The sequence below is a fragment of the Bactrocera oleae genome, chromosome 5 (genome assembly GCF_042242935.1).
Source record: "Bactrocera oleae isolate idBacOlea1 chromosome 5, idBacOlea1, whole genome shotgun sequence".
Taxonomy (NCBI): Eukaryota; Metazoa; Arthropoda; class Insecta; order Diptera; family Tephritidae; genus Bactrocera; species Bactrocera oleae.
Window position 1 is genome coordinate 68,802,101 of NC_091539.1, and position 23,459 is coordinate 68,825,559.

At 35.0% G+C, this 23,459-nt stretch overlaps 1 protein-coding gene and 2 long non-coding RNA genes across 7 annotated transcripts in view; 1 reads left to right on the top strand and 2 right to left on the bottom strand.

The window, feature by feature from the left end:
* The window catches only part of Rok (Rho kinase), a 26,602-nt gene continuing 3,143 nt past the window's right edge, over positions 1 to 23,459 (top strand). Inside the window, exons 1-13 of one of the 4 annotated variants that reach the window (XM_070110669.1) lie at positions 1 to 1,157; positions 2,198 to 3,446; positions 13,404 to 13,549; positions 13,628 to 14,653; positions 14,719 to 15,638; positions 15,707 to 16,631; positions 16,721 to 16,875; positions 16,995 to 17,120; positions 17,196 to 17,359; positions 17,432 to 17,616; positions 17,686 to 17,791; positions 18,924 to 19,157; positions 19,751 to 21,948. In XM_070110669.1, the coding sequence (XP_069966770.1) occupies positions 3,424 to 3,446; positions 13,404 to 13,549; positions 13,628 to 14,653; positions 14,719 to 15,638; positions 15,707 to 16,631; positions 16,721 to 16,875; positions 16,995 to 17,120; positions 17,196 to 17,359; positions 17,432 to 17,616; positions 17,686 to 17,791; positions 18,924 to 19,157; positions 19,751 to 19,838 (4,098 nt within the window). In that variant the 5' untranslated portion in view covers positions 1 to 1,157; positions 2,198 to 3,423 and the 3' untranslated portion in view covers positions 19,839 to 21,948. Of the gene's footprint in view, positions 1,158 to 2,197; positions 3,447 to 6,693; positions 6,738 to 9,375; positions 9,543 to 13,403; positions 13,550 to 13,627; positions 14,654 to 14,718; positions 15,639 to 15,706; positions 16,632 to 16,720; positions 16,876 to 16,994; positions 17,121 to 17,195; positions 17,360 to 17,431; positions 17,617 to 17,685; positions 17,792 to 18,923; positions 19,158 to 19,750; positions 21,949 to 23,459 lie in introns of those variants that run through there. The other 3 variants (XM_070110667.1, XM_070110668.1, XM_036365586.2) reach the window with 3 other exon arrangements.
* On the bottom strand, positions 5,641 to 6,745 carry LOC118681327 (uncharacterized). The gene is made up of 2 exons (XR_004977044.2): positions 6,630 to 6,745; positions 5,641 to 6,583 (listed from the first exon to the last, which is right to left on the bottom strand). It is a non-coding gene; the product is annotated as an uncharacterized lncRNA (long non-coding RNA).
* Positions 18,798 to 23,459, bottom strand: part of LOC106615797 (uncharacterized) — a 12,076-nt gene continuing 7,414 nt past the window's right edge. For both annotated transcript variants that reach the window (XR_001330656.3, XR_011396742.1), the window contains 2 exons: positions 19,401 to 19,500; positions 18,798 to 19,163 (listed from right to left, as the gene is read on the bottom strand). This is a non-coding gene — a long non-coding RNA (uncharacterized lncRNA). The remainder of the gene's footprint in view (positions 19,164 to 19,400; positions 19,501 to 23,459) is intronic.

Here is a 23,459-nt window from a genome sequence, read left to right on the forward strand (position 1 = left end):
GTGTATGCAAAGTAATGCAAAGTATACGGCGAACAGATATTTTCATTGTCCGTCGGATTTCTTTTTAATAATTCTTCAAAAAGTTAAATTCCTGAAATTTTAAATCTTTCAAATAAGATAGAAATTCGTGCGAAAGAGTGGTTGTTAGCACAATATTGTAGTTCAATAAGGTAATGAAGAAAATTTCAAGTGTTTTTTTTTTTGTAAATCGGTGATGAAGCAACAGTGACTCGCTGTTAAGCCAAGAAGAAAAGAAACGAAGTGTAAAAGAATAAGAGGTGAAATACCAAAATGAAGCTAAAGTAAAAAGTTAAATTGAATTTTGTAGTGCAAACTTCATACGCAAATTCGGCGCAAGCAAGCGTGAATAAAAGTGAATGTGTGTGATATGAAAATGAATAACTTATTCATGCAAGTTTAGCAAAGTTAATAAATTAACTGTGGTCAATTGGTGTTATAACCAAATGCTTAGTTCAATTTAACAGTGAAACGCTCTCGTTGGTGATGTCTTTAGGTTGGTAATAAAAGTGATGCACCACCTTGTGAAAGTTCCAATTAATATAGCAGTATGTTTTTATGATAAACAAATGTAGAACGCATTTAAACCACTGGGTTATAAGCAGTTCTGACGTTCGGAAGTTAGATTCCGCAAGTGGTTTCCGCCGCGTAATTGCAACGCATCATAAACGTTGCTGTTGCTTTGCTTGTTTTTTAGCGACGTCTCGTGACCTCATCAGTTCGCATCCAACGTCTGCAACACCTTTCATCCAACGATTCAGCGTTTGAGCAAGCGATATCCAAACTTATAGACAGTCCGACAGGCAAACTGTGGAGCATTTGGTATTTTCCGTTGTTTGCGATTCGGTTTTATTTTCTTCTATTATTTTCTGATCTTTTTGTTATCCACGTTTTACGTACATTCATGTATATTCATCGTCTCGCGTCTCGTTTTCCGTCTACAACACATTTGCCTGTCTGGCTGCCAGAATGAATGGTCGTTCTGTTGGCCTGTCGCTTTGCTGGCTTTGCTAACTGAGTGGCCCACCGACTGACTGACTTTGACTCTTGTCTCTTTTGTGTTGCAGTATTGTCTTCCGTTTGCTTAACTCGGTTCGGCAGTGCTTTGTAATAATACGCTGGAACTGCTGAGTTTGCAGGTAATTTATGCGAATATTTAATATAAAATATAGACTTTTGTACATTTCAATTTACTCTGGTATATATACAAAATACAATCGGAAATATAATTGGCATAATTAGAGGGTGCTAGTTACACCTATAATGTTTATATGCTTTTTTCGTTATAGAATATTTATTTGAATGAAATGCAAATTCAAACGATAAACCTTTCTTATAAGCATTTTTTTATAATATTCAATACCAGCTATTTTGTCTAATAATAGTCCCTGTTCATTTAAATTAATAATAAGTAACATATCAAAATATTTATTGTTATTTATGTCTGTATATATTGTTTATTACAAGTACTTACATATGTAGAAAAAATAATTTAATATTAATTATTCAAACGTTTCTCGGGGGGAGAAAGAAGAGGGTTGCAGCGCCCCTCATAACTTGTTGCTGTATCATCCGAAATTGAAAAATCAAGGTTCATTCGTTTGATAATAGTTTTTCCCAGGTAACCATTGAAAGAAAAAAACAACTTGTTATTGTAAAATAAAAATTGTACCAATTTGGAAATATCTCTCCGGCGTTGCCACGCAAATTATAAAATAGAAATATCGGTCGAAATTTCAAAACGTCCTTCGCAGTAGTTTTTTAGTTATGAGAGCAACGACTTAGAAAACGTGAGTTGTGGGGAATACGCTTTAAAGTATTGAGGCCTGATGACGTTCATAAGGCAGGTATAAAAACACAACACAATATTTCATAAAAGGAAAATGCAAACAAATATTTTATAGCCCTACTACGTTCCCCCGGCAGTCGTGTCTAAGTAATCGAACGGACCCATATTTTTATCCGGCCAGGGCTGTCAACTCGGCACCATTCCACGAAATTACTTCAGGAATGTTCTCTGCCGCTACTACAACAACAATCCCAATAAATATACAAATCAAACAATTTCCAAATTAGTAATTATTTCTATTTTTAATAGTTATTTCTAATTATTTCTATGTTAATCATATTACTAAGCTCTTAAAATACTAATAAAACCCTTTTTAATTTTCTTTTTTAGAATAAGTTACTTGCCAAATAGTGAGATTTTGGTTTTATTCTAAAGCCTGCTTTACGGAAACTACAAACATCGAAAAGAAGCTGCTTGGCTACTCCCACTGCGTTGGCCTTATCGGTGAACCAACATAAAAAGAGGCATTATAATAAAAAGAAAGCACAACATACGCATAATAACAACTGATGTAAATCAGTGCCAGATACCGTCATTGTTTAAAACAGTGGCGTGAATGTTAAGCAAAAAAGTATTTTATTTATCAAAAACCAGCAAATAGCGAATGAGATATTTGATAAAAAAAAGTAATAAATAAAATTTTAATTTAATTGTACCTAACCATGCCACCACCACCATATAAACACGATTAGCAGCACAGGAAGATAGAGTAAATTAAATGTGCGCCAGTATACACCACAGCCCTATAGTGGATAGAAACAAAAACAATGATCCACAAATGAATACAATCACCCAAAAGCGATATAAAAAAAAATGTTTGCATTAGTGAAAAGTCACGACCGTTCAACAAATTAGGAATAAGAAAGACGCCATAAAATAACAAAGAGAAAATAATTTTTTTTTGGTGAAGTTTTGACGTGAAAAACGGTTTAAAGAAACACAACAAATTGTCGGAAGTGTCAAAAATCGCGTAACTCAAAGACAAATGCCTGCAAATGCTAAAGTCCGTGGTGAATAAGTAGAGACACATTTTATTGTCATTTGATGAAGACAGCAAAAAATTGTCACCAGCTACATACATACATAAATAATAGACAAATGGCGGACAATGACCTACATACTAGGAGCTTAAGTCTTGCATCTTAGAATTTTTCGTTACAACGGTTATAACGGCTATACACCAACGTCATCTTCAGCGTGCTACAGAAACAGAACTTGTGGCGGAAGTGCGTTTCGTCTGCACAATTCGTTTTAATGTCGCAGCTGCCCCCAACACAAGCCACAGCAGCCGAAGCATTGTCTAAAATAATATTTATAACGATAATGCTAAACGCCGCCAGCGAGCGGCAATCCAATGCAAAAGCGTGCAACTGATGCTACTATGCGGTGGAGCGCAGTGTGTGCGACAAACACGATAAACAAAAGCAATATTAATAACAAAGATAGCAACACTACAAAGACAATAATTAAATTATTTCCTTTTATACGTGTGTATTCGAAAGCAAATCATCGCGAATCAAATACAACAGAAAAACATTCAAATCAAACGAGACACTATGGATGAGGAACGGAAGAGACGGTTAGTACGAGTATATACATATGTATATGATAGTTTTGCTTTATTAATATGCATTTTAAATATAAGTTATTTTTTGTTGAAGAATTCCAGATTTTTTTATATTTTTTTTGCTATATTATTTCCACTACTTCCACTACAAATGTATGTATGTATATAATCTTCATATAATGTCAAGTGTAGATCTGAGAGTTTTGTTGATATTTGTTTATTTTCTCTATTGCTGCAAATTAAAATATATTTGTTTAACTGCGCAACGTTGATTAACTAAAATATTTAGACACTAATGTAATTAAATTTAATGTATATTCCTAAATGGTTCAGCAAAAAGAAAAGAACTTGTCTGATCAACTATGCCAAGTATTACACTTTTTGCCACACCTCACCAAAATATGTTCACACTTGCCCAATCTCGTAGATACTCCGAGCATTTTGTATATATTAAGCAGGTATCCATTTCAGCACAAGTGCAGTTTTTGGGCTGTGCAAATTAAGTAATTTAACTAAGCCAATGATTTTCTCACGAATTAAGCAAATAAAAATGTTCGCTTTTACGTATAACAGACGATTTGAGGAATTTAAGATAACAATATATGGCGTTCTGACTAAATGTTAATTACACCCAATTTCGGTTGTAAAAATATAGGGATTCTTAAAGCGGTCCCTTGAATATTTATAAAAACTTATTGGCATAGAACCTGGGAGTAGGTATTTATTACTAACATTTAATTTTTTATTATTATTATTATTATTTTTTTTAATTTTATTTTTTTTTGTTTAAGTATAACTTCAGAGGTGTGCCTCATGTTTGGAGGCATGTGTGTAGCTCCCACCCCCTATTTGCCTGTTTCTAAAATATATACATATGTATGTGCTTACGATGAAACCCCCCATGGCTTTGCAATTCATCACTATCGGCCAACTACGAGTTAATTAGTCCAAATCTAGTTTAATGCTCACAAATACATACATGTCTATATATACATATATATATATTTATATATATAAGCTTAAGTGTGCTCATAAGAGTTTATATAGATTTATGGATGGTTGTAGATAAAAAATGATTTGGAAACTCTAACCGCAAATGGAGTGCACACGCGTATATAACATTTACCTGTTGCGGTGTTTGCAATTTTTCGACTTTTGCAACTTTTTCGGATTTCTGTTCTTTCCATAATTCGCAACGTCGGTGTAAAAGACCATTAAAGCGCGAACCGCTCGCGCATCAACTAATTGCAAACATTGTAACTGACACTCATACACATACATACATCCGTACACGAGCGAGCAAACACCTTGCTTTATAGGTAGTTATGTGCATTGCAACAACCAAAAGAGTTATTGTACATCGAAAATGCATTTTTGAAAAATTTGTAGCAAAGAAAAAACAAAAAAAAAAGAATAAATAAATTTGTTGCCGAACAAATTCTCCAAAACCAAAATAAAAACCAAATTAACTAAATAAACATAAATAAAACGAAATGAAAAGCAAGCGTAAAAATAAAATAAAAATCGCTGACGCACGCTACTTTGGCAAGCATTGAATACTGACTGTCATTATAGAAGTATGCCGCTGCGCTGCTGTCGCATCGGAGCCCAGTCAGCAAAATGGATCGGTGCGTTTGGTGACAAGCGTGTGAGCGCAAATGAGCAGCGGGACCAATCAAACGCCGCTGGACAACGGCCAACGCAACTACCACCAGCTGGCCACTGGTAGCCGAGATGCTTGGCACCCAACCAACAGCGAATAGCAATAAATAAAAGCTTCCAACGAAATTGAAAATGAATACGAAAAATTCGCGCTGAGCACCAACAAAAATGCACAGTGATGTTAGCGCGCTACTATATAATTGCTATTGTGAACAGCGTTGCCACTTACAAAAATCTGCGCCTCTTAAATTTCTAGTAGAACTGCACATGATTTCTGCGTTTTTTTTAAGTGTATCGGAATTGCACACGTCCTCTTCTCCTCAAGAAGCTGCTCATTTGTCGAACCACCATAGCATATGGCTGTCATACAAATATAAAGTCATGTCCTTGAAAACTTGTTTATTTGGCAAGGTACCTAACAAAATTTGGAGTGTTATACAAGGCAGCGCTACAATCTCCGAAAAATATTCAAATCGATCGATCAAAAGATCAAGTTAAATATATTTTTATACCCTATATGCTATAAGAAATACACATGTTAAGGTTATTATAGTTTCGGTGCAGCCGAAGTTTTTTTTTTTAATTCGAAGTAATTATTAATTTTACTCAAAGTGGCAACACCGTACGCGGCACTGACTTTGCCTTTTAATAAATGTCGCCATTTTTGATATCAATTGAATTGAAATCTAAGTAAAATACAACAACAACAAATACATAAAATCACTTGGCTGAGCAGCTACGCGAGCAATTGACAAATTTTCGCTCTTCAACTGGACGCTGCGCAAGCGTCTTACTAGTAGGTGATGTCTTCTAGCTGCGCTGCTGGTGACTGCAGCACTGAGTCATTTTTGGTGTGTGCAAGCACGCTCGGACGCTGATCGATCTGCTGGCCGGACGACAAGTCTCTAACGCATTCGCGCATGCGCCCTCAGCGCTGCTAGTGATCGTGGTGAATAGCAAAATAGCATGATAATCAAAATTTAAATTCTCTGCTTATGTATAGCAGGTGTTTGCATAAGATTGTTTAATCCTCACATAGAATGATAGATACATCTCAAATGCAAATGTAAAATTCAAAGTGAAACATTAAATTCGATTTTCGCATTGGTGTGTTCGGCATTATGTCTTTAAGTCTGCGTAAAAAGTAACTCAAATTGAATTGAATTAAAAATAAAATAATATATTGTAAAACAAAAAAATTTTAAAAAATTATGCAAGCCATTGCGTGATCGCGTGCGCGCGTGTGTAGAGCGCCAAATGTGAGTTCGGCGCGCCTCGCAATCGCGCCCTAAATCTGCTGCTCCAAATCATATCCAGCCAAGTGGCACATCATAGCGGGAACGGTGCGCCGCCTGCGTCGTGCGGCGTGCGTTTATTTATTCACCGCATTCAAAACAAACAAACAATTAAGTGAATTCGTGTGATTAAAATGCCGTTGCCACACACTAGATAGTCTGCGAGCGCTTCGTATAAACTTAAAATTAAAGCTAAAAAATAAAAAAATGAAAACACAACAATTAAAAAGCATTATACTTGTATTGAACATCCATTCGCCTTGGCTGCTGCCAAAAACATTTCGCGGGCAATAATATTAATATTAATACTAATAAAAATGTTTGCCAACGTCAGCCATTATGAGCGGTAATTTTCTTGTTGCTATTTTTGGCGTAAAATCATAAATTATTTGCGCTTTTGCGCGATTGCGTAAAAAATCTACAACACCAACAAAACAGTAACACTTCCATAAATATACACATCATACAATAAAAAAAATATATATGGCATCTTTTTTGCATGCTTTTTATAAGCGCGCCACACTGGCATTTTGATTGCGACCTTGAAATATTTTCCCAATTTGCGCTCGAATTGTCGTGGCGGCACACCCTGCCCAAGTGGGAGTTAACACTTTTGGGTGTTTATTAATTGGGCTCGTTACATTGATCAACAGTGCTACTTAATTTTACTTTACATTGTGCTCGGTTGCTGATGAATTTAAGGTCGGGTATATTTTCGATTACTGCGCCCATAGAATAATTATGTGAACTTGAGTGCGGTTACACAGAAGTCGCTTACTCTGAGGTTGATTTTATCAGCTGATAGCACGAGCCGTTATGTTACATTTAATGCGCAATTAACTTTAAATGAAATATTAAGATTTACAATATGTTGCTGCTATAACTTAATATCGCAACAGTTCTTTCACATGCCTCTTCTGATCACAGAGAGTTGTATTCTTACTATAACATATGATCAAATTTGACCCGGACTACCAAAACACAACATTTTCACGTATTTCAATACACATCTTTATAAACGCTGAATCCAATTCTCCATATACTTGTTATAAGCCTCGGCAAGAATAAGCTCACGTCTCCTCACCATGCGTTTGATGTCTGTAGCGTTCTCAGCTACGTTTTCGAGCATCTCTTTTGAAACCTCTACTCTTCGTCGTTTTTGTAAGAGTTTCAGATATTTGAGTACGAGTTTAGCGTTAACACGCTTCATACCCAAAACATTAACCAAAATGTGTTGAGCCGATCTATGAGAGATGCTATCCCTCCAATGCCAATAAGCACGCCAAGCATGTTTCTTTGACTTTTCGATATTATCGTCATTAACAGAGGTGGGTTGAACTTCACGACCTTCACTGCATGCTTTGTGTCCCTCAAATATTTGTGTTTGTGCTAAAGTAGACTCCCCAAAAGACTTCTGCAACATTTTCAACGATTCTGTAACCGTGATTCCCTTGGAAACACAAAATTTCAAACAAACTCGGTGTTAAATTCCATGTCAAAAATCGCCAGACAAACTTTTTGCGTCGAAAACAAACAGCAACCAAACATACATATGCTGCTTAAACTTCACAAAGTATCATTCTAGGAAGTCTTTTATCGATTCAGCTTGGGCGCGCAGTTTAAATGGACCAGTCCGGGTAAATTTGATCAGATGATACTTTTATAAAGTAGACTATGTTGTGCTTCTACTTAAAAAAACGCGTCCAAAATTTATATTTACAAAAGGCTTGTCCGTCATTTATTATTTGTTGGTTTCGCCCAAATCAATTTTCTCAATCTTACTAGGCGCTTATTGAACAATCCTCGTAACAACACACTTTTCAGCTAATTTTTTACTATCTGTGTACGTCCTAGTAATAATGTCGTTATTCTTTGAATTTATATTTTTTCATATTTCAATTGCTCAGTGAGTTGTCGATTACCAATATGTGCTTGTGCTTTTTAAACACTTTATATATTAATTTTGTGATTTATTTTTGTTTTGTTTTTTGTTTTGTTTTTTGTTCCTTTTGTTGTTGTGTACATTTTTTAACAGTGATTTCGTCATGTTTTTGGTGATGTTGTTATTGTCACCTATGGTTGTCGCCAATTTATCGCCATCAGCAGCACCAAAAATGATAGATTTTAACGATTTTTGCACTCAAATATTTTTCTTTTTGGATTTTCGTAGCTTTGAAATTTGTTCAATTTCAATTGGCGTCTCTATTTATTATGAGTTATGTATATTGCGAGTTTGTTTGTGTGTTTATTGCTGTGTGTCATGTTTTTTACTGCCTTGTGTTTGTGCATGTTTTGTCGCTGATAACTGTCCTGTCAACGTACATAACTACTCATATATGTACGTACAACACATCACATTATTACACTTCAGACGGCCAGCAATATTACAACAACATACTTTACTTTAAGCTCGATTTAATATGAATAGAGAACACTGACTGACTGACTAACGGGCGGTGATGAAATCACACCTTCGAGTGCTTATTGATAAATAATTTATTTCGTACCACTCTATTAGGCTGTAAATTTACAGATATTTTTATGGTATTTGCATTTGTTTGCTCTTTTTTGTGTTTTTTTCTTAACATTCTTCATTTTTTGTTTCTTAGTGTACAAATATAGTATGCCATCTTTTGATTCCTGTGCTTTCAAGTACACGTACTCCCCAAGAATCAGTTAGTTCGCTTTTTTTTCCAAATCCCTTTCATTATTATAATTCGCAAATAGGCATTTAAAAATTTGTACTTTGCTTCACATCAGAAATGTTTAAACTTTGTTCACTAACACTTAGCAGCGAGTCGCTTCACACACACATAACGGGATATGTCCGGTGTAATTCGTGTGATTTAACGCCTTTGTTACTTTTTCCAAGTACCTATTCAAACAAAACGGTATTTGCATTATAAGTCATTCAAATATCTTACTTGATTTGTTTTGCTTATTGATTCGCCAAATCGTCGCTTCCTGCAACGAGCTGTTCGAATTTGCTTAACTCGCTGCGAAAATTTTGTTTGCAATTTAAATTCAAACTTTTATCGAGACCGTTCCAAATTAAGATAGCGTGTGATTTATTGTAGTTTGTGCTAGATTACTCGCCGAAATTTGTGTCCATCAAATGATTGTGTAGCTGGAAGGCACAATATAACGATCAGTATGTGAATTTAACGCACCAAATTTTTAATTGGTTATCGCCAATTTGAATTGTAAAATTGTGTGTGTCGAATGCCAATTACTTTGAATGTACAATTTTAAATTAGAAAACAGTCGAGTGTATGTGGGTGTGCACTAAATTACTGATTTTCTAAATAATCAGTGCGTTGCTCGGCAATAATGATTATGATCAAAGACTTGAATCTTTGCATAAGAGACGTCGAGATTCTTGACAACTTCCAATGTGGATTTGTGAATATGAAGTCTAAACAATCCAACAATCTAGTGAATGGCGGGCAAAATTACGATTTCTTTGAAGCCGCGATCTAATGTTATGGACGTATAGAGGAGGTCCTCGGGATTAAAAAATCTTTTGCATCGAACTTCTTTCTGCAAAAATATTTACAAAATTCGCTGAAGTTAAGTGCCTTCCAGGCCGAGCCTTATAACAAGTGTATTGAACATTGGATTAAACTTTGGCTTGTATTGGCTCAAAAGTAGCTTATTTTGAAGGCGATTATAAAGATTTTATATATTTGTAAAAATTTTTACAGATCTGTGACATTTGGTCAATACAATATCCTCTTAACTAAAATTTTCTCAATCAAATCACCTAAAATATAGTAAATTTACAAACATATATACATACACTCGTAGTGATGCCGCAATTTTCTAAAATACGAACACATCCACGCCATTAAAATGCCACATAAAAATTTCTTCAACATTTACTCATTTAAAGAAATATTTTCTATTGCGTACAGGCGTCTGCTGAAATTTAAAAGAAAAGTATTAATTTCAGCTAACAACAAATGCGAATAACGAAAGTCGAAAAAATTAAATAATAGGAAAAGAAAAACAACAAAGAGCAACACATTTAACCTACTAAAATTTAATTTCTCATTGTGCGACTTGCGAAAATGTCCAGCAACAAATGTGGCTAAATGGGAAAAAGCCAAAAATTATTACAGCAGTCGATTACTTGGCACATTTTCAAAGAATATGCACACGTTCATTCGCATTTATTTATGTATGTACACATGTGTATATACGAGTACATATGTTTTGACATATATTGCCAAAAATTTATTGTTTGCTAGTTTCTGGGTGGAACGTAGCAGCACATCCATTGTAGATGTTACATAAATGTCTAACTATAAAATAAGTTTTAGTGCAGTGGGTCCGACCTTGGTAAATTTGGTTCGATCTGACTCACTTATACATTTTTTATATGATTCGGCAACTAAAAACTCGTATATTCGTATTGCTGTATGACTTGGTATTGATGCAGGGATCTGCAAAGTCACGAATCATTTATTTCGAGTTTTGGAAATAAGTTCCCGATTATAATAGTTAAACTTTGCTCCGATATAAGTTTAAAAGTGCTCTCAAATTTCGATGAATTCTTATACATTTTTATTTCTCGAGCAAAATAAGAGAACTTTTACACAACTTTTGTTGAAGTTTTAAAACGTTTGGGAATCTCTGAACCATAACTTGTATTTCACCACAGTATTGACAGTCTGCTGGGGAAAATGTATCAATAGAAACGGTCTCAGTGCTTGCAGCTGTAAAACATTGATGAACAATGCCCTGCCGTCGTCGCCTAACCGACATCTGTGTAAACAAGTGACGCGCAAAAGTATATTATTATTTCAAATTTGAATTTTGAAAAGACTAAAAAAAAGTTTGTTCATTGGCACTTCTATTTCTAACAAATTTTTTGACTTGTGCTTTTCATTGCCGCTCATGACAACTATAATATTATTACAATATAGGTGTAAGTTATTTTCAAGGGCATTATACAACTATGCGTCGGTAGATCACTCGATTAGAAAAAAATTGATAATTTTATATTTAGAGAATTTATCTCATTAGCTAAAGCATTGAAGGAAAATTTTAAAATGCAGAGTTTCTTAACATTTATTATCTACCTTATGATAGTAGCTAAATAAAAGTACAAAAACCCGTATTGGCAAACAAAAAAAATATTTCTCATATTTTAACACAAATCTTTGTAAGCGCCTTCAAAATAGCGTTTACAAACATACCAACGCTAAATTCAATTGTTATAAGCCTCAGCTGGGATGGGTTTCAGTGCTTCAGCGAATTTGTTTTTTTTTAGTTTCGGCTCATTTTTGGACTCGTGGTGAAAGATTCAGGTCTTTTGGTTCGGGTCTAGCATTCAAACGCTGCACATCCAAAACATTAATTCAATGTGTTGTGTGCCTTCCTATAGTTGATACACTTTTTTTATATTATTTCTACAAAATAATTTATTTTTTATGAAAATCCAAAAAGTGACGTCAAAAAATCGAAACTTTATTTTATATCCACATTTATGTCCATTTAAACGCCCAAAATCGCACCACAACTTCTTGGTTTGGTTAACCGGTGGTAATTGTTTATTTGGGGAAATAAATTAAGACGTGCCACATAAATAGCTAAGACTGGCAACTTTTCTCGCTCAATGGAATAGTATAAACAACAATAAAAAAGAAACGATTTTAACACCATTAAAAAGAATGCTTCTTCCAGTGTGCTATTTCATGTTCGATAAAATGATTCATTATTTGGACTGATATAGATGGCGGCGACCCCCGTTCTCTTTATTATCATTAAACCCTTCCGGCTTTCTTTACTTTTCGTTTCGTTTCGTCAAGTTGCCGGTAACTGTTCCTATTCGTTTACAAAGTTACTCGTTCATTGCTTTGTCTGCTGCTGCGGCTGTGTTTACAATTTTTTTTTAAGTTTTTATTTATTTTTTTTTTATCATTCTTTTGATTTTTTTTTTTTGTTTTTGTCAATATTTATTTATTTACAGCATTTATAGTATACACTTTCGCAATGCTTTCTTATGACTAATAAATTTATGGCTAATGGCTGGTTATGTAGGTATTTTATTAAACTGAAGCTGTTCTCTAACGTGTTAAATATTTAAATTATGCGAGTATTACAATGAGTTTAATTTGCATTTGTCACGAGAAACGAAAAAGTTCCAAAAGTTTTGTTTTTTTAATGCTCAAGTAGTAAGCCCTTTTAGCGGTTACTTCAGTAGAGGCTCATCGCAGAACTTGAGCACTCGGTAGTTTGTGAATGTAGGTTGGCTTTTGCAAAGTAAAAGTGCTATGAAAAATGAGGAAGAAAATAAATATGGCTTTAATATGCATTATATCATGTTAACCGGAACGTGTGCGATATCAGTTCAAAGGGTGTCACCCAAAGTCAAATTACAGCGCTTACAGACATTTCTAGGTTTTAACATTAGTTCTCAAACATAGAGAAATGAAGACTAAAAATAAGATTTTAGATTTTTGATTTTTTGTATACCTTTAAACAGGGTATATTAAGTTTGCCAAGAAGTTTGTAACTCCCAGAAAACATCGGTGCCTCTGTAAAATATTTACATAAATGATCAGCATGATATGCTGAGTTGATTTAGCCAACTAGTCCCTCAGTTTCTATTTGAAATTGTGAACACGTCTTTTCTCCCCAAGAAGCTCGTCATTTGTCGGAATAATACATAAATATAATTTGTCCTTCAAAATATATTTGTTTCTTTTACCAACAAACTATGTACTTTACTTTCAACAAAGTGAATGTGCATCCCATTAGTTCCTTAATTCATGTAAATTTTTGGTGTTTCAGTTTGAACAATTGTTGAATCATTGTTTACAAGACGCGAAAAAGTAAATTTCGTTGTTGTGATAAGAAAAATATTAAGAAAAGGAATTACTCACACAATTTTGGAGTAAATTTAATGTATATACTCGTATAGGTATATACAAAGAAATATGCTATTGCTCAACTCGACTGAACTTTTTTATTAATAATTTCTCATTTTTATCTATTTTTTCTGCAGCGCCCAAGCACTGGAGCGTGAGATGCGTGATCCACACAGTATTTGCAACATCGACTGCCTACTGGATACAGTCAATGCGTTGGTTAACGATTGTGATCATGAATCATTGAAGCGTCTAAAGAATATCGAGCAATATGCCACCAAATGTAAGTCGGCACAACAACAATTGCATTGTATATAGGCGCACAGTGCTAAATGTTTCTTTTTGTGTTATGCTATTGCAGATAAGCCGATGTCAAAGCAGATTTGCCAGCTGCGTATGAATGTCGAAGATTTTGATTTTATCAAACTGATTGGCGCCGGCGCCTTTGGCGAGGTGCAACTGGTGCGACACAAATCCTCGCGGCAAGTGTACGCCATGAAGCGGCTATCCAAATTCGAAATGATGAAGCGTCCCGATTCCGCCTTCTTCTGGGAGGAGCGTCACATTATGGCACACGCCAACTCAGACTGGATCGTGCAGCTACATTTCGCCTTTCAGGATGCCAAATATTTGTACATGGTCATGGATTATATGCCGGGCGGCGATATTGTCTCGCTGATGTCCATGTATGAGATACCGGAGAAGTGGGCCATCTTCTATACAATGGAGGTTGTGCTCGCGCTGGACACCATACATAATATGGGGTTTGTGCATCGTGACGTAAAGCCGGATAATATGCTGCTCGATCATCATGGCCACTTGAAGTTGGCCGATTTTGGCACATGTATGCGTATGGGCCCCAATGGCTTGGTGGTGTCGAGCAATGCAGTCGGCACGCCGGATTATATTAGTCCTGAGGTGTTGCAATCGCAGGGTGTGGATAATGAGTATGGGCGCGAATGCGATTGGTGGTCGGTGGGTATATTCCTGTACGAAATGCTTGTGGGCGATACACCATTCTACGCGGATTCGCTTGTGGGCACGTACGGTAAAATTATGGATCACAAGAATTCGTTGAGCTTTCCCGCCGAGGTAGAGATTAGTGAGAGCGCCAAATCATTGATGCGTGCTTTTCTCACCGATCGCACACAACGTTTGGGTCGTCATGGCATCGATGAAATCAAGGCGCATCCGTTCTTTGAAAACGATACTTGGACGTTTGACAACATACGCGATAGCGTGCCGCCGGTAGTGCCCGAGCTGTCCTCAGATGATGATACGCGCAACTTCGAGGATATCGACCGCGATGAGTCGCCGGAGGAGGTGTTTCCCACACCGAAATCGTTCGATGGCAATCACCTGCCTTTCATTGGTTTCACGTATACAGGTGAGTAGTAGTGGCAACAGTGTTAATCTAACGCTTAAACATAATTTTTTTGTTTTACTCTGTAGGCGATTATCAGCTACTCTCCAACGACACTGTCGACGCCGAGGCAAAAGAGTCGGCAAATGCGATCGCCAACCACAGTCATCGACATCGTCCTTCCAATTCAAATGAAATCAAACGACTCGAGGCACTGCTCGAACGCGAGCGCAATCATTCCGAAACGCTAGAGAAGCAAGACAAAGCGCTGCGTCAACAAATCGAACTGATTAGTAAGCGCGAAGCTGAATTGCAGCGCATCGCCTCGGAGTATGAAAAAGACCTGGCATTGCGCCAACATAACTACAAAGTGGCCTTGCAGAAAGTCGAGCACGAGATGGAGCAACGTAAAAAGACTGAGGCAATGCTCGCCGAGGCGCAGCGCAATCTCGACAACGAGCAGAAGATACGCACACGCGAAATGAACAATAATCTGCATCACAATGAGAAGATCGTCACGCTGGAGAAGCAGCTGAAGGAAATGGAGGAAAATTTCAAAAACGAGAATGAGCATGTGCAAAAGCTCAAGAAGCAGGTGGCCGAATTGGGTCTAACGCAGCAAGAATTGGAAGGTAAATTGGCGCAATTGCAGGCATTGATTGCCACCTTACAATCTCAAAAGGACGCGCTGCAGCAAGAAGTAGCCGAAACGCAAGCGCAACTGGCGCAAGAGAAAAATGGACGCTCACAGCTGAAAGAACTGGTCAAGGAGTCTGAGAATAAACTGCAAACCATGTCGAATGACTTGGAACGCGTGTCGCAGCGCGAGCAGCAAGCGCATGAGGACAATCGTGTGTTAACCGAGAAGATCTCTGATTTGGAGAAGGCGAATGCTAGTCTGGACTTTGAGCTCAAAGCGTTGCAGGGTCGTTATCAGCAGGAAGTGAAAGCGCATCAAGAGACCGAGAAGTCGCGTATGCTTAGCCGCGAAGAGGCGAATCTACAGGAGGTGTGTTATCATATGCGTAATTCCAACTAAAAATTAAATTTATATATGCATATTTTCTATTTTGCCAGGTAAAAGCGCTACAGACCAAGCTGAACGAAGAGAAATCAGCGCGCATTAAGGCAGACCAAAACTCACAAGAGAAGGAGCGCCAGTTAAGCATGCTGTCGGTGGACTATCGTCAAATACAGCAACGCTTGCAAAAGTTAGAGGGCGAATGCCGTCAAGAAACGGAGAAAGTAATGGCGCTGCAGTCGCAGATCGAACAGGAGCATAGCAAAAAGAACACACTGCTATCTGAGCTGAGTTTGCAGAGCTCCGAAGTGGCGCATCTGAAATCGCGCGAAAACCAACTGCAGAAGGAGGTCAGCTCCTTGCGGGAGGCGAAACGTAAATTCGAAGAAGAAATTTCGCAAATCAAAAACACGTTGAACAAAGAAATTCTGCTAAAGCGCGAATATCAGGATCAACTGGAAGCCGAACAGTATTTCTCACGCCTCTACAAAACACAAGCGAACGAACATCGCGAAGAGATATCGGAGCGCTGTCGTGAAATACAGGATCTGAAAGAGGAGCGCACGTCACTTAAGCACCAAGTACAAGTGGCTGTGGCGCGTGCGGACTCTGAAGCGTTGGCACGCTCCATAGCTGAGGAGACCGTTGCCGATCTGGAGAAGGAAAAGACAATCAAGGAGTTCGAGTTGAAGGACTTCATGACCAAATATCGCAATGAATTGGCAGCAAAGGAAGCGGCTCTTACAATGGCCAAGGAAACGGAAACCGAGTATGTCAAGAAATTAAACCAGAAGAATGCGGAAACCGACGAACTCTTGCAACAGCAAAAGAAACTGCAAGATGAAATGTCGCAACTGCGCGCCACCAAGGACGAAGAACTCGCCAAGTTGAAGGAGAAACTGCAAACCGAAATGCTGCTGAAGCAGGTGGCTGTAAACAAACTGACAGAGGTGATGAATCGGCGCGACACGGACTTGCAAAGTGAGTCGGTCTTCAGGCGAATTGAGCAACGCGAAAATGTCAAAAACTGGTATTTATTAAACCACACTCTTTTTTATTAAAACTTGCAGAACAAAAAGGCAAAGCGCGCTCATCCGCCGAGTTGCGTAAGAAGGAAAAGGAAATGCGTCGGTTGCAGCAAGAGCTCTCTCAAGAGCGCGAGAAGTACAACCAGCTGTCGCTCAAACTCCAAGACGTGCAGAGCCAAATCATCGAAGATAGTCATGTAAGCACTTTTTTCTTATTAATTATGCTATCTTTTTAACATAGCTCGTAATCACTGCTTTAAGCGTATTTTATCGCTTTAGATAAGAAAATCAAAAATACAACATACTTTCTTTGCAGATCAAGCAAAAGCTACAAATGGAAATCGACTGCAAAGCCACGGAAATCGAGCAGCTGCAATCGAAGCTCAATGAAACCGCCTCACTGTCATCAGCCGACAATGATCCCGAAGACACCCAGGTGCTTGTGAGTTCACATTTTTTTATTTTAAATTTCTCAATTGAGTATTGTTGATAAATATTTGAATTTTCTATATGTTAGGACTCGGTATTCGAGGGCTGGTTAAGTGTGCCAAATAAACAGAATATACGCCGTCACGGCTGGAAGCGGCAATATGTGATTGTGTCATCGCGCAAAATTATCTTTTACAATACCGAAATCGACAAACAGAATACAATCGATCCTGTGCTTATATTAGACTTAAGGTGAGTTCATTTAAAACCATTTTTACGGAAAAAATATTGTTTTTTTTTTGTTTTTTTTTTTTACATATGCAGCAAAGTATTCCATGTGCGTTCTGTAACGCAAGGTGATGTGATACGCGCCGATGCCAAAGAGATACCACGCATTTTTCAGTTACTCTATGCCGGCGAGGGCGAAGCGCGGCGTCCAGATGAACAAAATCAAATGGATATTAGTCAGCTGTTGACGGATGAACGGCCCAGCACCATTATGTATAAAGGTGTGTACAATATGCTACGAGTTATGACTTATTTTGTATATACATTTCTACTGTTTCTCTCTTTTTTAGGTCACGAATTCGTGCACATAACGTATCATATGCCTACAGCCTGCGAGGTCTGTACAAAACCACTGTGGCACATGTTCAAGCCGCCAGCGGCGTATGAATGTAAACGGTTAGTAAATATTTGGCAATTTGTCATTTAATTTTAAAAATGCTAACTCAAAATTAATACTTTTTTCGATTAAAACAATTTATTTCACACTTCTCTTTAAAATGTTTCGACTTCGATTTCTACTAGATCAAGGAAATTCCTTTTTTTTTTTAACGATAATATTGGTTTCGATTCAAGAAGTACCTGGAATAAAGTTTTGTTTTTTCTAAACCGAACTGTAGTATAGAATTAGCCGAGAAATGTAATCGGTGCGAAATTATGCTTTTATTTTTTGAAACTATTTTAAAGAGCTTAATATTTAAAATGCTTGAAAACATAAAGTCTACTCTGAGGCGACAAAAAACATATGTTTGGTATTAGAGATGAAAGCGATTTCGGAGATAAAATTCGTATAAAAAAAATACTTTTTGTTTTAGTAAAAGCTTTCTAAAACACTTAACATACATTTACATGCTGAACACTTTATTCTCACCAATATTAAATATATATATTAATAATTTAAGTAAATAAGTGTTTCCAGAGGGTGTTGTTCTCTTTCAACGTTATTTAATTTTTATATGTCGAAACCAAAAATATTGCAAGGGATTTCGCTTATCTCATATGCTGATGACTATAATTATAAATTTTACATATTTTTTTAACTCATCCTTTCAAACATTATCCGAAGCCGAATCGCTTTCCTCGATGATCTAGAATTATTTCTTTAGGTCCACTGACGATATACGACACTCAACAAAACATACATTATGTACATAACGCCACTCACTTCAAGACATATACTAACTTTCGCCCGGTACATAATGTCGTCGCAGCACAAATAGAATCGTGTAACGGAAGTAACTCGCTTAAACTTCTACTTCTCAAGTTGACGTATTAAATTTGTTCGCCACGTAACTAGTCCGTTATCCACTTTTTTGCATGTTCACTCAACGTTTCCTGAACAATTTCTCATTCTTACCTCGAAATACTCACTGCTAAGCGCTACAACAATAACTACTACAATTTATTTTTTCGCCATAATAACCATATTTTTTATTTAAATTTTTTGTTTTTGTTTTCGATTACGAAACTACTGACGATAATGCAATATATCTTTATCTAATATTTATTTTACAAATCTTTTTTATTTCAGTTGCCGCAATAAAATCCACAAGGAGCATGTAGACAATAACGATCTGCTGGTGCCGTGCAAGCTGCATCACGATCCCCATACTGCCAAAGAAATGCTGCTGCTGGCCGGCACGCCTGACGAGCAGCATCTGTGGGTGACACGCCTCTCCAAGCGCATACAGAAGTTCGGCTACAAAGCCAACTCGTCATCGAACAATAACAGCGGCGGCGGCGATGGCAGCAAAATATCGCCAAGGTGAGTCTGCAGGCATGTTTATTGTTGTTTAATTAAATATTAAATATTAGCAGATATACATATGTACATATATTACTATACTTATATACATTTTTTTCAACATTCATGCCTTAAACTTACTGCTTAGTGTTAACTGCTGACAGTTAAATACATACATACATACTATATAATATAATTGTAGCCATATAAAAAATATTAATTCTAAAAACATATTTTTAAATTTCTTTTTCTACTTTTATTTACCTGTGTGTTGCTTAACGTGACTGAATGATTGGCAAAAATTTTTGGTAAATGCAAATGCGTATATAACACGTGACACCCGCAAACCTGTAACCCGCATATCCTACAAAAAAAAAAAAAAAAAATTTAAAACATCCAACAACAACAATCAAACAAATTCCCCAAAAATATATGATAAATCGTAACAATTGTAACCATCATGAACGCTATGCTATATCAACAACCACCAACATATCGCCATCATGCCATCATTATGCTACACTCATACCACCTGCATACATACATACGCCAAACGCGCTCATTTGACCCCCTCACCATTGTGCCTCATCTCGCCACTTGCGTGCTCTGCGCAGCCAATCGACGCGCTCCGCTTACAAGCCATACGCAGTTAATGTACAAAGATCAGCCACGCTGCCAGCCAATTCTTCATTGAAGCAGTGATCCGCTAAAGCAATCAAATATTTTATAGAAGACAAATATGTAGACATATATCTAGTATATAGAAGTAGTCGAGAGTTTTAAGTTGTGTGAAATGCGTGTGCGTAGACTGCGTGTAGTCGAAAAAAAAACAACAACTCGAAGCACATTTGCTGCATATCTAAGCTTATATATGAATTTATATACTTGTATATTAGTTTTCACTAGTTTAAATACACACACACGCGCAGTTCAAAGCGCGCATGTGCCGATACATACATACTTTCACTTAGCATATGCTCCTATGTATTTATATTCTATAGAAATGCATACTGTACATACATACATACATACATATAACTGTAGAGTGAAGAACTGAAGAAGAAGCAGCAGAAACTAATTTACTTTGCTGGTAAATGTAATAACTTTCCATATCATAATTATTATGTTTGTTAATGCTAATGTTGAGTTGAAACAGTATAATGTTTATATAACCGTCATATCATCTTAACCGCCAATTTACATACATACGCATTACTTCCTGTATGCTAACGCCGTATGAAAGTAAAACAACAAAAAGTAATTAAAATACATACATACATGCATATACATACATATTAACTTAGTGCGTCGTTATGTAAGTTAAACTTTTATACATTTATTATTATTATTATTTAATATTACATAAGTAGTGAAATAAGTAATTTGCTTTTGTAGCGTTATAAAATAGTAAAAAAAATATTTACAGTTGACTTTTTAAAGCGTGTGAAAAACAATGAAAAGTTAAATCAAAGAAAAATAAATAAAAATTGTGAAAATTGAAAAATAAAAATAAAAAATGAAAAAATCAGACATTCTAATAAATAAGTAACACCAACAGATTGTTGCCAAACTTTTTGAAACTGAAATGTAACGGTGTTTCAGTTAGTATTAGTATTATTACTAGTGCTAGTTTTAAGCTGTGCACACATTCGATTCAACAAAGTGATAAACTAATTTGCGCGCCAAATATCTAAAAACTATTTGAGAATTATATATTTTTACAACTGTTGTTTTATAAAATTTCTAAATTTTTTAATCAAACAAGGAAACATTTAAAATTGTTTTCTCTTATCTTTCAAAAACTAGAAAGTGTAACTTAAGCACTTATCGATTAGAATTGATATGTTATGAGCAGCTTTTTTTTAAATCATCACTTGAAAATGAGTTTAAAAATTATACAAAATGAGTTTAAAAATTATGCAAATTAATTAAAATAAATTTTAAAACTTTAGCGAGTGTGAATAAGCAGGCTTTAAGAATTCGTTCAAAAAGTATTTTTGAAAAAACAAAATATGTATATAAAATAAATTCTAAAAGTATTCGAATTTTCAAGAATTCAAGAGCTAACATTCACATAACAACTTTTTTTTCGAAGTCTGCTAACTGTAAACTACAGCTAGATTGGCATATTTTTTATATAACTGGCGTATATAAATTGCGTTTTGAATTGCAAAAAACGAAAAAATATTTAAAAAAGCAAATGTTGATAGACAACCTGCAAAGCGGTTTTATATAATTATTTTGCTGCTTCTTTAACCTAAAAACTTCAATTAATTCCAACTAAAGAACTACATTCTTATATACATACATACCTACCTATATATATATATATATATATATATATTTACTTTTTTACGCATACGCAACTTAGTTTTTCCAAGAACAAATACCATGCACATAAATTTAGCTAAAGCTACTAAAATAAATTTAAAAAAGTTAAGAAAAGAGAGATCTATGCATAGAGAATGCGCTGATAATTCCATACTAATGTTAAATTCTTATTTAAATGCAAACATACAAATAAGTATTATATATATACACAGACATGAATACCAATTTGGAAGGGCGTATTGAGTGTAAGTCGTTAAGCTTTAGTTACATAACATGTAAATTATTTTATGTTATTTTATTTTCGCTTAAATTAAGTTTCGAAATGTGTATTAACAAAGATTAATGTGAAAAAGTGGCAAAGTCAAAGCAAAAAACGAGAAAAAAAACTAACAGAAACTTAAAAAAGTAACTCTAAAATCTAAAAATGTCTATTATAACAGTAAACTGAAGTGCATCAAATACACACATACATACTTTGCGTATACTTAAGCGAAATTTCTTACTCAACACACAAAAGCAATATTGAAATTTACGAAAAAGTTGAAAAATTGTAATGCAAACTCGAAATTTAGAGAAAAAAAACTTTTTTGTTAGAGAAAAATATTGAATACAAGTTTTTGAGTTAAATTCAAGCAGCTAAATGAACACTGACTGATTGACAACTAGCGCAGCTTTCTGTAGCATTACAACCAACAGCAAATCATTTAGTAATTGATGAGTAAGTGCTTTTGACATTGAAAAATATACATATAAATAAATATTCTTTTAGTTTAATAATGATTTCGTAAATATTTTTGTTACTACTTGAAGTTTTTCGCCAAAATCACTCTCATTTATTTTCGAACAAAAAAAATAATAAAAATTTATTCTTTTGTTATTCAAACTTTGCTTTGCTGTTGTGTTGTTTTCATTGCTTTAGCTATTTTTTTTTTTCAAATGTACGAATTATCCTTATTTATATTTTTATCGAAATTCGCAAAAAAAACTTAAAATTATTGGTATTTTTTAAATTTATATTCCATATAAACTAGTGCTTATGGGTACAAGTTAAATATACTATTTCAGTTAATTTAAAATTCGACAAACAAAAAACAAATGTAAAAAATAAAAAACAATTTATAAAATATTATATGTTTAGTTTTATTTTCGTATCTTTGTTAGTTTCTTATTTTATTTTTTAATTTAATTTAATTTTTTATTATTATTTTATTTTTTTTATATTTGTTATACAATTTTGAATTTTATTTTTTTTTATTTTTATTTGTTATACAATTTTTAATTAATTTAGATATCAAAAAAAAAAACTTTATTAATTAAAAAATGTTTTTAAAAAATCGTACAATAATTATTAAAATTTAATATAATTAAAAGTTTATTAGAAACTAATATAATAATAGTGCTCCAAGCAGTCCGTAAAGTGTGCCTAACGCAAGAAAACTGAACAATAGGAAACGAATACGTTCCACTTTTGGAACGTAATAGGTTTCTTCTTGTACTTTTTTCTGACTAAAAATAAGTAATGTATGTAAAATCTTTCAGAAATGTAATTTTTTGACGCTATTATTACTGATACACGAAATATACCAATATGTATATAAAATAACGGTCTTAGTAAAAATATAATATATACATATTAACAGCTGCTCGCTCACCGGGTACTTATGGTACATTTTGAGAGATTTTTGCACCTACGAGAGAGTAAATTTAGCTTACTCTCCCATTAACAGAAAATTCCGAAGAGAGTGTGCAACAAAGCAAAATTCATATTATTTTTACGCAATAGGTATGCTCACAAATGCTTTCCAAAATGTAGCTTAGTATATCGGTAATTACGCTTGATTTATTGCTCATTTATCAATAATATACAATTTTCATTATCTTACCGTTACATTTACTCATTCCTTACATAAAATAAGGGAACTTTAAAGTTTGTGTCGCTCATGCAATGCATTGTGAATAATCTTTTTCGTTTCTAAATATTTAAAGCTCGAT